General features: G+C 44.6%; 1 protein-coding gene across 7 annotated transcripts in view; it reads right to left on the bottom strand.

Moving 5' to 3' along the window:
• plce1 (phospholipase C, epsilon 1) overlaps nucleotides 1–13,630 on the bottom strand; it is a 408,311-nt gene that overhangs the window by 96,753 nt on the left and 297,928 nt on the right. For 5 of the 7 annotated variants that reach the window (XM_078223543.1, XM_078223542.1, XM_078223546.1 and 2 more), the window contains 4 exons: nucleotides 12,253–12,511; nucleotides 10,195–10,403; nucleotides 3,301–3,345; nucleotides 43–724 (listed from right to left, as the gene is read on the bottom strand). In XM_078223543.1, the coding sequence (XP_078079669.1) occupies nucleotides 43–724; nucleotides 3,301–3,345; nucleotides 10,195–10,403; nucleotides 12,253–12,511 (1,195 nt within the window). The remainder of the gene's footprint in view (nucleotides 1–42; nucleotides 725–3,300; nucleotides 3,346–10,194; nucleotides 10,404–12,252; nucleotides 12,512–13,630) is intronic. The other 2 variants (XM_078223544.1, XM_078223547.1) reach the window with 1 other exon arrangement.

The raw sequence follows: 13,630 nt of genomic DNA, 5'->3' as shown, positions 1-13,630 counted from the left end.
TTTGACATTGATATGAAAATGAGACACATGTTGTCCATCTACCTGATACAAGCTGACGTACTGTTTCCTCAACCACTGTAGTCTCTGATCCGGAAACTTCCTCATTTTTCTCACAGCTGACAGCAACTCCTGTAGTCCATCGTGCAGCATCTTAGCCGTGTACTTGGGGGCCACAAAGTGCAGCAATCGGTTATCAGTTGTATGGACCCCGTACAGTAGCGTCACACAATTGTTCTCCAGCGTCATGTGGCACAGTTTGTTTTGAATGCATACAGTATTCAGGTCAATCCCTGTGTGTCCCATGTAGACAGCTTTCACCGCAGACATGTCCAAGTAGCCTTCCACAAGTCCATTTAGTGCTATGTGCCCATACAGCTGAGATTTGCTGTTACAGAGGTCCACGCTGTTTCCCATTGCCAAGCTTTTCACCTTGGCGCTGGCTGGGCTGGCCGTGTGTGGTTTTGACCAGGTTAAAGTACAATTGTCAGGCTGCAGTTTGAGAAAACAGCGGGCAGAAAGGTGAGCCTCCTGGTCATAATGGATGACCGTCGCCCCCTGTAGGAGAAACTGATGGATGTCAGCTCGGATGGACAGCACGTACCAAGGAATAAGTTCTGTCTCGTGACAGAATGCCTTCTGCTGATCTTCTGCCCCGCTCAGATCCCACTCGCTGGTCTGTTCAAAGGAATCGCTTTCTGAGTCCGACAGATCTCCAACAATGAACCTGCACAGTGAAGGAGAAGGGAAATTGAGAGTTGCATGGTGAGATTTTTTCCTTTGCTGCCTTTGATCAAGACTCTCACCAGTTCCTGCGCCTGGGAATGGAGCCAATGAGATGTGAATGTTCAGTACAAACACCACTCCATGCCCTGCTTATAGGATCCAAACATACAGCACTGACAGTTATTCTATATTCAGCTTTCAGAGGATAACAAAGGCCACACAGGGTTATTACTTATTAAGCAGCAGTTCGAGTTTCATAATTATTTTATATATGGATGCAATGTACAAAAGCAATAGTATAAAGAAGCAATGTTAACTTTTAACTTGAGTCCAATCTGGCTTTGTTTGTTACTTATTGCTTCATAATTACTAGTGATGGCAGGAAGTCACATTGAACCTAACAATTCTCTCAAAATGACCCACAGCAACCAACATCCTGCATGTTAAAAGTCACCTTCAGGGACTGAGCAGAAATGGGGCGGCACAAGGGTACAGTGGTTAGCATTGCTGTCTCACAGTGTCAGGGACCTGGGTTCGATACCTGGTTTGGGTCACTGTCTGTGCGAAGTCTATGTGGGTTTCCTCCGGGTGCTCTGGTTTCCTCCCACAGTCCATAAGACGTGCTGGTTAGGTGCATTGGCCATGCTAAATTCTCCCTCAGTGTATCCGAACAGGCACCGGAGTGTGGCGACTAGGGGATTTTCACAGTAACTTCATTGCAGTGTTAATGTAAGTCTACTTGTGACACTAATAAATAAACTAAACCTACGGGTCAGTCAGAATATTCTCTGGTGGGATTCAGCAATTTTCTATTACAGCTGGGCACTTCACACCCGGATCAATAGTTACACCAAGTTTAGGGACACGTTAAAAGATTATTACTGCCAGTGCATTGAGTGGATTTTTAATCACTGCTGACTTTGCTAACACTTCATCAATTTCGATTAAAAACTGGCATGTCTCCAATGTGTGAATTCTGCCTGTCTCTAACTTGTATTCTGCAATGATTCTCAATTCGACAGGTCTTCTAAATAGAAGCAACAGTATTGAATGTTGTTGAAATGTCATTGTAGGTGCATTCAAGCCTTGGTTTTAACTCAGGGCAGTTTGCAATGGGACACAGAGCAAGCAGGGAGCTTGTGTTTTGGTGCTAGGAAGATTTAAATTTCCGAGCTTCACTTCAACATTGTAGGTGAGGCCACTGTCTGAATCCCATGGTAATGGCTAATTTGGCAGCTGGCAGGAGTAGGATTTTGGGAGGTAGGACGAAGTGGTCCACCCCCATACTAAAGTGAGTAATAATGAGAGGGTCATAGAACCATAGGAAAGTTACAGCACAGGAGGAGGCCATTTGGCCCATCTTGTCCATGCCAGCCCAAGGACATCCAGGTTCCCTTTCTAATCCCACCTTCCTGCACCCAGCTCATAGTTCTGTAATGTACAGCACTTAAGGTGCAGACCCTGGTACTTTTAAAAAGAGTTTAGGGTCTCTGCCTTCACCACCAACTCAGACAGTGAACTCCAGACACCTTTGCTTAAAGAAGTCCGGGGATAATGATGCAGCTATATAAGACCCTCGTCAGACCCCACTTGGAGTACTGTGCTCAGTTCTGGTCGCCTCATTACAGGAAGGATGTGGAAAAGATTGGAAGGGTGCAGAGGAGATTTACAAGGATGTTGCCTGGATTGAGTGGCATGCCTTATGAGGATAGGCTGAGGGAGCTCGATCTTTTCTCCTTGGAGAGACGTAGGATGAGAGGAGACCTAATAGAGGTATATAAGAGGTTGAGAGGCATAGATCGGGTGGACTCTCAAAGGCTTTTTCCCAGGGTGGAAATGGCTGCTACGAGAGGACACAGGTTTAAGGTGCTGGGGGGTAGGTACAGGGGAAATGTTAGGGGGAAGTTTTTCACACAGAGGGTGGTGGGCGAGTGGAATCGGCTGCCGTCAGTGGTGGTGGAGGCAAACTCAATAGGGTCTTTTAAGAGACTCCTGGATGAGTACATGGGACTTAATAGCATGGAGGGTTACAGGTAGGCCTAAAAGGTAGGGCCATGTTCGGCACAACTTGTGGGGCCGAAGGGCCTGTTTTGTGCTGTAGTTTTTCTATGTTCTATGTTTCTATGTTCTAAGTTCTTCCTCGTGTCCCCTCTATGCCTCCTGTCACTAATTTTGAATCGATGTCCACTGGTTCTAGAATTCTCCACCAAGAGAAACAATTTTATTCTGTGCACTCTATCTCTTCCCCTCATAATTTTGTACATCTCTATAAGTCACCCCTTAGTCTCCTTTGTTCCAAGGAAAATAATCCCAAATTATCCAATCTCTGCTCATAGCTACACTTCTCTGGCCCTGGCAACATTCTTATCAACCTCCTCTGTAATCTCTCCAGATAAATTATATTTTTAAAAGTTTATTTATTGGTGTCACAAGTGAGTTTACATTACATTCGGGTATAGAAACATCACACACATTCAAACACTATGGCAGGTAGTTAAAGAGATTGGAAACACAGCTTCACACAAATGTGTTAGTTGGATTTCTTCAGTTTGCGGACGATGCAGAAAGGCAACTTACAAAACCCGAGCTGATTCTGAAGTTTTCTTCACTCTCGTTGATGTGCTTCAGGGATAAAAGTATGGGAGAAGGAAGGTAAGGAGTAGAAAGAGAAGACCACTCGGATCGCGATGAAAGAGGAGTCAGTTAGGCAGCCAGTGGAGGTTGTAACATGATAAATACACCAAAAACTTTCAGAACTAAAAACAAAACCTCCCAAGCATTTCATAGAAACCCTACAGTACAGAAAGGACAATTTGGACAAGTACGTTTTACACTGGCCTCATTATCAGTTGTCTGGATTCAATTTGCGTCCAGCTGCACTTGATTCCCGATCATTTGGCCAGAGCTCCATGCAAAATGAAATAATGCTTAATCATTTAATACCAATAGCCTTATCCTCCAATTCCTTCATTTTTTTAAAGCTTTTGCTTGTGATAAATTGTTGGACCAAACAAATTTCTGTTTTATTGTGTAAACCCCGAGTGACAGTCTGACATGCTTCTTAATTTAGTTTAGAAGGATGAGGGGGGATCTTATGGAGACTTATAAGATAATGCGGGGGCTGGATAGGGTGGAGGCGGAGAGATTCTTTCCACTTAGTAAGGAAGTTAAAACTAGAGGACACAGCCTCAAAATAAAGGGGGGTCGGTTTAAGACAGAGTTGAGGAGGAACTTCTTCTCCCAGAGGGTGGTGAATCTCTGGAATTCTCTGCCCACTGAGGTGGTGGAGGCTACCTCGCTGAATATGTTTAAAGCGCGGATGGATGGATTCCTGATCGGTAAGGGAATTAAGGGTTATGGGGATCAGGCGGGTAAGTGGTACTGATCCACGTCAGATCAGCCATGATCTTATTGAATGGCGGGGCAGGCTCGAGGGGCTAGATGGCCTACTCCTGCTCCTATTTCTTATGTTCTTATGTTCTTAATTAGAATGAAGTTATGCTTCTAAAACTTCATTCCAACTAAGAAACATGTACTTAGAATCATATCAGAGCATCCCTACAGTGCAGAAAGAAGCCATTCAGCCCATCAAGTCTGCACCAACATTCCAACAGTGCATCCCATCCAGGGCCCTATCTCCCATAGCCCCATGTATTTATCCCAGTAATTCCCCGAACCTACACATCTTTGGACACTAAGGGTCAATTTAGCATGGCCAATCCACCTAACCTGCACATCTTTGGACTGTGGGAGGAAACCGGAGCACCCGGAGGAAACCCACGCAGACACGGGGAGAATGTGCAAACTCCACACAGACAGTGACCCGAGGCTGGAATTGAACCTAGGTTCCTGGTGCTGTGAGGCAGCAGTGCTAACCACTGTGCCACCGTGCCACCCACTTAGTGCCTTTCATGACCTTCGGACATCCCAAAGTGTTTTGCAGACAATGAGATACTTTTGAAGTGTAGTTACTGTTGTAATGTTGGAAACGCAGCAGCCAAATTGCACAGGGCAAGTTCCCAAAACAGCAATGAGATCAGATCATCTGCTTTTAATCTTGGTTGATGGATAAATATTGCCCAGGCTTCGGAGGCGAATTTGCCTAACCTTTTTCAAGATAGCGTCACAGGATCTTTTAATGTCCACCTGAAAAGGTAGTCGAGGATTTAGTTTAATGTTTCACCCACAGTATTCCCTTGCTACTGCCAGCCCAGGTTATGTGCTGAGGTCACAGGTGGAATTTGAACCCACAACCTCCTGACTCAGAAACAGGAGTGCTACCTACTGAGCCACAGCTGTAGCTCTGCAGCTACACACAGAACAGGAATGTTGTTATTCCTCACCAGAAACACAATACAAACAACTCCCAGGGGAACAATATTAGGTTGCGAGTTAAGAGATTAAAATGTCACTGTCATAAACAAATTTAACACAACTATTAAGTATGCTGGATACAGCCTTAAGAGGAAAATATTGTGTCAAAGCAGTGGGAGGCATTCAGAGGCAAAATTCTATGGGCACAGTGTAGACACGATACCACAAAGGAAAAGGACGGTACTGCCAAATCTATTGCTCCCTTGTTATCCAGAGGCATACAGGCCTAGATAAAGCAGAAAAAAAAGCTTATGACAGTCACAAAAGACTTACAACTGTCGAAAGCCTTGAGGAAGTACAAGGCTGAAGCAAAAGTGGAAATTAGGAAAGCAAAGAGAGGATACAAGAAATATTGGCAGGTAAAATCAAAGAAAATCCCATGATGTTTTATTAATACATTAAAAGCAAGGGAATAACTAGGAAAAGGTAGGGCCTATTGGAGATGTACACGGTAACTTGTGAGCTGATTCAGAAGATGTGGCCAGGATTCTCAATGAGTACTTTTCCCCTGTCCTCACTAAGGAGAGGGATGATGTAGGCATTCCATGTTAAACAGGGAGAATGTGAAAATATTAGATAAAATAAGTGTAGTGGATGAGGAAGTATTGGAGGGACTGGCATCCTTGAAAGTGGATAAATTATCAGGTCTGGATGGATTCTATCCCAGACTGTTGAAAAAGCTAGAGAAGAAAAACGGATACTCTGAGGATTGTTTTCCAATCCTCACAGATGAAGTCCCAGAGGACTGGAGGTCTGCAAATGAATAACGTACCATTATTTAAAAAGGGTGTGAGGTACAGGTCCAAAAACGATAGGCTGGTCAGTCTGACTTCAGTGGTGGGCACATTATTGGAAACAATTCTGAGAGACAAGCTAAACTATCATTTAGAAAAGCATGGATTGATCAGGGATAGTCAGAATGGTTTTGTTAGGGGAAGATCATGCCTTACCAACTTCATAAAAAAATTTTTTGAGGACGATTGATGAGAGTAGCGTAGTGGAGGTCATCTACCTGGATTTTAGTAAGACATCTGACAAGGTCCCACGTGGCAGACTGGTCAGAAAAGTGAGATTTCATGGGATACAGGGGAAGATGATCCAAAATTGGCCCAGTGAGAGGAAACAAAGGGTAATTAATGGTCGATGGATGTTTTTGTGAATTGAGATCAGTTTTCAAAGGTGTTCCACAGGGCTCAGTGTTGGGGCCCTTGCTGTTAGTTGCATATATTAATTATTTAGACTTAAATGTGAGAGGCATGATTGGGAAATTTGCACATGACATAAAAATTGGCTATGCAGTTGATAGTGAAAAGAATAGCTGTCAACTCCAGAATGATATCAATTGTTAAGTTGAGTGGGCAGAGAAGTGGCAAATAGAATTCAATCTGGAAATGTGTGAAGTATTGTGTTTGGGGAGGACAAACAAAGCGAGGAAATACTCAATGAATGGGCAGATATTGAGAGGGACAGAGGAAGTCAGAGACCTTGGAGGCTATGTCCACAGGTCCATGAAGATGGCAGGACAGGTTATAGAATCTACAGTGCAGAAGGAGGCCATTCAGCCCATCGAGTCTGCACCGAAAACAATCCCACCCAGGCCCATTCCCCATAACCCTACGTATTTACCCTCCTAGTCCCCCTGACACTAATGGGCAATTTATCGTGGCCAATCAACCTAACCCGCATATCTTAGGAGTGTGGGAGGAAACCGGAGCACCCAGAGGAAACCCACGCAGACATGGGGAGAACATGCAAACTCCACACAGACAGTGACCTGAGGCCGGAATCCAACCCCGGTCCCTGGTGCTGTGAAGCAGCAGTGCTAACCACTGTGCCACCATGCTGCTGAATGGCCTCTTTCTGCTCCGTAACTTTGCTATGGTTCTATTGAATCTGTCAGAATGAATGACAAGGTGGTCAAGAAAGCACATGGAATGCTGTCCTTAATTTGGTGAGGTGTTGAATACATAAAAAGAGATGTAATGATGGAACTGTACAAAGCACTGGTTAGACCACAGCTGGAATTTTGTCTACAGTTCTGGTCACCACATTACAGGAAGGGCACAGTTGCTCTGGAGAGAGGGCAGAGGAGATTTACAAGAATGTAGCCAGGGGTTGAAAATTGCAGTTTTTAGGAGAGATTGGATAGGCTAGGGTTGTTTTCCTTAGGACAAAAGAGACTGTGGGGTTGCCTAATTGAGATGTACAAATTACACCTGTTTACCCTGCTATGGTTGTATAGAATCTGTTGGAATGAATAACCTTTAGTAACATGTAAAACGCTGAATGAGTTCAGGTTCAATAATTCAAAAGCTAAATTTTATTCACTCTTCCCCCCCCCCCCCCCCCGCACCACCCCCCCCCCCCGCCCCCCCCGCCAACTCCCCCCCCACCCCTGCCCCCCCCCCCCCCCCCCCGCCAACTCCCTCCCCCCCCCCCAACTTCCTCTCAAAAAATGACACAAATACTCAAGTTTTATAAAAGGGTACAGGAAAGTCTAAATGTGCATTGGTTTAATACACACAGTGACCCAGTTATTTTAATGCCAGTGTAACCATGTTATTCAGAACCTCATGTGATTCTATTATTTTAAGCAGGTTGCTGCCTCATACCAATAATGGCAATTGTTAAAGTCCAACTGTGTTTGAATGCATATTTAAAAAAAGAGTTGTAATATTGAAGATTTGGGGCCAGAAAATTGTTGGCTCAAACTAGGGTATTTGCATATTCCTCACATAGTTGTCCCAGTGCCAGGTTAAAGGACATTTGCTTCTGAAGGTTGTGGGTTCAAGTCCAATGCCAGAGCCTCAGAATCTAGGCTGACACTTCAGTGCGATACTGAGAGCGCGTTGTGCTGACAGAGGCATCATTCAGTTAAAACAGGTCTCATTAATTTGCTCCATTGAACATAAAAATCCCAAAGAGTGAGCGACTTAAGGACCTCTGCCAATTTATCCTTGAAACAAACTGATAATGTCACAAAAACAGTGTCTGGATGACCCTTTGTCAGAGCTGTGTTACAGTGTGTTTGCCTCAATAACAAACAGGGTAACGCAGCACTGAAACATATCCACTGGTCACTAATTTCTCCATTGTCCCGCACCAGTGCAGGAACTGACGTCCTTCCCAGTTCGGTTGAGTGACAGGTCCCGTTACCCCCCACCCCTCCCCCCACACTTTGAACAGCACATTTCAAAAACTTCCAAAGTTTTCTTAATCAAATATTCAGAGCCAGCTCACTTTTACCATAGGATAAAAGCAAATTATTGCAGATGCTAGAACCTGAAACCAGAAAAAGCTGGAAAATCTCAGCAAGGAGAGAGAAGAACTGACGTTGAGTCCAGATGATCCTTTGTCAAAGCTAAAGGGCATAGAAAGTGGGAGATATTTATACTGTAGAGTGAGGGAATGAAAGATGATTTTGTGGCTATAGCTCATCTTTCATTCCCCTCACCGTACAGCATAAATATCTCCAACTTTTTATGCCTTTTAGCTTTGACAAAGGGTCATCTGGACTCGAAACGTCTGCTCTTTTCTCTCCTTACAGATGCTGCCAGATCTGCTGAGATTTTCCAGCATTTTCTCTTTTGGTTTCACATTTGGCATGCTGCCCACCCCTGGAAAGTCACTTAGTGGAAATCAGGGAGGACTTGATGTTTGCTATCGTCCTGCATCTTTGTAAAGGCTACCAAAATGGAAAAGAACCAGTAATGACGACACAAAATTAATTCTGATTGCCCAAATAATCAGGATGGCAGAAAATAAAGGATGTGCACAATCCTTTGGTGGCAAAAAAAAATTCTGGAAATAATAAAAAGGTAGAGAACTACCACCCCCCTCCCCAAAATAACAGCTTCACTTCAATGAAATGCAGCCGCTCCCCAAAATCAATTGTTGTAACTTTGAACAGAGCGTTAGCTCTGACACTAACATGTCCCTAAATCCAAAGACCAACCTCCCCAATCCTAACTCTGGCTATCTTTTTCCTGGCTGTACAGGATTTCTGCTTCAGTTCATAGAATCCTATAGTGCAGAAGGAGGCCATTCGCCCATCGGGTCTGCACCGACCACAATCCCACCCAGGCCCTATCCTCATAACCCTATGCATTAACCCTAGCTAGTCCCCCTAAGTGGCAATTTAGCATGGCCAATCTACCTAACCCACACATCTTTGGACTGTGGGAGGAAACTGGAGCACCCGGAGGAAATCCACGCAGACACGGGGAGAATGTGCAAACTCCACAGAGACAATGACCCAAGCCGGGAATCGAACCCGGGTCCCTGGAGCTGTGAGGCAGCAGTGCTAACCACCATGCCATTGCTTCGGCATCACAGACTAATATCCATATCCCGTCAACATTTGCACGGGTAGCTCTCGCTAAACCAGACATGAGCTGCTGATAATGAAAATGGAAATAATCTAAAGCTGAGTCTTGACAATTTCAGGTAATGGGGTTGTGACTATTTCCTTTGTTGGCTTGTTCCATTGTGGTCTTGTCTTTGTGGAGGTCGGGGGAAAAGATTGAAACTGTCTTGGAAACAAATAGGGCGGATTCTCCAGCCATTTACGTCAGCAGGATTCTCCCATCCGTTGCAGTGAAGGGAGATTTGGCTGAGTGCTAAATTCTCCGTCCTCTCTGGCAGTGGAGGTGGAGCATGAACGGCCAGAGATTTCCAACCAAGGTGTTTGTAATTAGTGTGATGCTACCTCGTGTTTTGATATTGATATTCCCATCAGTCCATTGCTAGTCACTCTCCATTCCAAACCTTTGATCAAAGGTGTGACACTGCTCTATTTCCCATACCACCAGGGCAATAGGAAAGCTAAAGGGCGTGGCGATAAAGGTTACCAGGAGTGAAGGAAAAACGGGACAGAATGGCAGAGTGGTGAGATGGCACAGCCTGATCATTTTTGTGAGGTCCAAGAGCCAATAAAAATCGACTGAGCTATAAGTAACATGGTGTGCTACGTCAAACATTTATCTATTGTTGGATCACGGAGTTGTTTGTTTGAGTTGTCTCCCTAAACTGTCTTCACCAGGATTATTTCATCTAACGTAATAGATAAAACAGTTAGGGAACTGTTCCAATACTTACTGATATTTGCCTCTGTCTTTGAACGAATTCTTCCGTGAAGTGCAACTATCACTGGTACCTTCTTCTCCGTCGTCACACTCTAGGCTTCTGTTACAGCTTCGAATGGTCTGGAGAATATTGCTCACTGTGGACTCTTTCTCAGTGTTGTTTAGTCCGTCTTTTCCAAGCCTTTGTAAGAAATGGTCCTGGCCATTGTAGTCTGCAACAAACTGGGAACATCCTTTAGTGAATGACTATTGCTGATAGCCTCCGTGTCAAGTCTAAAGTAAATCTGGAAGTGACATCTCAGAAGGACTGAATGCCAGATAAAAATGAAATTCAGTTAGCAATCTCCTCATCAGTGCAAGTTAAAGTCTGTGTGTTGAGGGCAGGCAAAGTGCTGCTGTCTGTAAACAATTCATCACTTTGCATTCCTGTTTTTAAAAATTCACAATGAGAATTCAGTAGAAACACATTACCTACTCATCAGCTTGAGAAAGTTACAAGCTACCCAACTTGTGCAGACTTAACTGGTCAGCGGCACTGTTTATTTTTAGCACATGGAAAGGAGCATAAGATATGCTCCAGTCCAAAGATGTGCGGGTTAGGTTGATTGGCCATGCTAAAATTGCCCCTTAGTGTCCTGAGATGCACAGGTTAGAGGGATTAACGGGTAAATGTGTAAGGATATGGGGATAGGGCCTGGGTGGGATCGTGGTTGGTGCAGACTTGATGGGCCAGATGGCCTTTCTGCACTGTAGGGTTTCTATGATTCTATATGGTAACCAAAAATTAAAACTACCATTCCAGTAATATCTTCCTTACCTTTCCCCCTGAAACCTTGGGCTGAATTTTAAGGGTGGCAGAGTCAGATTAGAGGTTGCCGAGACATGTCAGTTGCCCAGTCTATACTTGCCTCTGTGCAAATTTTCTGGAGGTGGTTTCTCAGGTAGGAATGGTCACCCGCCCAGTAGTGGCGGATGGGTAATTATACTCGTTAAGGAGGCATGATGGCAGCGAAGCCAGGAATACCCTGATCCAAGAGTGGAGTATAATGGACCTCTGAGTGGAAGACACTAAATCAGGCTGCCTATTCATACATAGCAGCCCCTCTCCAGATTGAGTAGAAGGTCAGATCCGCTCCTCATGGGGTTTAGGAATCATAATGCGGTGGGTTATCTACAGGAGCACATGGCCACGTGGCATCCTCAGAGCTCACATATAGACAGGACCTGGTGATGGTCTCACTCTCGCCCACAACAAGCAACATTACAAATATGACTTTTGCAACACAGCCATTTTACTCAAGTCAATGTTCATGGATTTAACCAAAGCTTCATGTTGTGTACCCATGTGAACTCCTTTGTGATGCCAACATCTCTCTCTGCCCTCCTGTGAGAGCTCCTACATGGTGCCTCCCTTGGCTGGAGCAGATGTGGAGACAGCTGTTGGAGAGGGTACCCTGGTGGTTGCGCTGCCCATGAAGCTGGGTAATGGCACCGTGACAGGCTGCAGCATCTACACTTGTGCCAGGACAGCCTCCGACATATGGGCATGAGGCTTATCATGCATCTGAACAAGAGGAGAGGGAAGGAGAGGATGGCTTCAGATGGGGATCCATTGAGTAAAGGCATTGCCAATGCCAACCCTTCCTGCCTCAGTCCTCTCATGGCCATCTGCACGTATATATTTCCCAGGTGAGAGAGAAAACCTGTACAAGAAAGTGGAGGTGCATGAAAACCCTTCACTCGTTGAGCAAAATGAGAAATACTGATTTCTGTCCATAAGATTCTTCAGTCAAAAGTTAAATAGTTGAATAAAAACAATGTTCCTTTTCATATTTTATTCATAAACAGCTTGCAGCTCGGGAATTCTCCTTTTCCAATTGGAATTTATCCCCACTGTTTGTTGCTTTGGGTAAGAAAATGAAACGGTGCCTCAGAAAATCCATGAGGAATTCTCTCCATTACGAGTGGAAATTGTCTCCTAACCCTTTCAGGATGAACCCTGCAGTAACCGGAAGGAAACTGATTGGCAGATACCATTTTTGTTTTCATTACCAGTGCTCAAAACCCTTACCTCAATGGTGTCTTCCTGAGTATCACAGCGTGAGTGAAATTTCATCAGAGTGGCTGCTCCATCCAGGGCATCGCACAACTCCTTCAGGAACACTCCGCAGAAGGGGACCACCTTACAGCCGGGGATATTCAGAGCACGGCTGACCACTTTCCGATATTCAGACGACGATTCGTGCTGTGCCATAGCATCTTTCAGACTTCTCATGGTTTCAATATCAGACTGGTCCATAAATTGCCACATCTTCAGAACCTTCCTGGACCTGAAATATAAAGACTACCAAATTGTATCAACTGATATGAAAAAAAATCCCATCGACAGAACGCCCCCCAAAATGTTGGCGAGAATAAAGGTCGGCAAATTTTGCTTCTCAGCAAAGTTATTACCACAAGTATGAATTAACGCTGGAAATCGTTACGGTGATCTAACTTTGTGATTCACAATTTTAGTAGGATAATTTTCAGGTTGAGGATTGAAATTTTTAAACGTTGGTTAAATGAGTGTCCCTGGTTTGGGGAGTTTGAGGGTGGCACAGTGGTTAGCACTGCTGCCTCACAGCACCAGGGACCCAGGTTCAATTCCGGCCTTGGGTCACAGTCTGTGTGGAGTTTGCACATTCTCCCCGTGTCTGCGTTGGTTTCCTCCGGGTGCTCCGGTTTCCTCCCACAGTCCAAAGATGTGCAGGTTAGGTGGACTGGCCATGATAAATTGCCCCTTAACTTCAGGGGGATTAACAGGGTAAATACGTGGGGTTACGGGGATAGGGTCCAGGTGGGATTGTTGTCGGTGCAGACTCGATGGATGAATGGCCACCTTCTGCACTGCAGGATTCTATGATTTCTATGGTTTCCATGATAAAGCTGGTAATCAAGCCTAAAGTAATTACAAATCAAAGAGAGGCCCACTTTTATTTAATAGATCATAGAGGAAGTATTGGAAACTTCTTGGTGGAGACGGGATGTCTACAGCTGTCTCAGTAAGTTGTTTATATTATTCATATGGTTTCCTAGAACCAAGGGGAAGGTTTGGAAGTTGGAGATATTAGCTTAAATCTCTATCTGGGTCATCTTGGACATGCCACATTGCTGTGGGGATGGCTTGCAAGGAGGTAATTTTTTTTGTGGTTTTTGGTTTTATCTGGGTGATTTTCTCAAGCAATTACAAATTAGATCAGGGACCGAAAAGCAACTGGAACCAGTAGCATAGGTCTATCAGGAACCGGGTGTTTTTTGATTTGGAGATACTAAGCACAAACACAGTGAAGCCATGCTTGGGCTGGGCGGTCCACAATCATCAGATGTTGAGGGACAACTGGAGGGTTTGCCTAGCCGGATGCTAATAAAATGAGTCCAATGAATCATATACCTTGAAGAATAACAGA

This window comes from Mustelus asterias, chromosome 11 (assembly GCF_964213995.1).
Source record: "Mustelus asterias chromosome 11, sMusAst1.hap1.1, whole genome shotgun sequence".
Classification (NCBI taxonomy): Eukaryota; Metazoa; Chordata; class Chondrichthyes; order Carcharhiniformes; family Triakidae; genus Mustelus; species Mustelus asterias.
The sequence above is the reverse complement of the archived record's forward strand: the minus strand, read 5'-3'. Positions and strand labels throughout refer to the sequence as shown.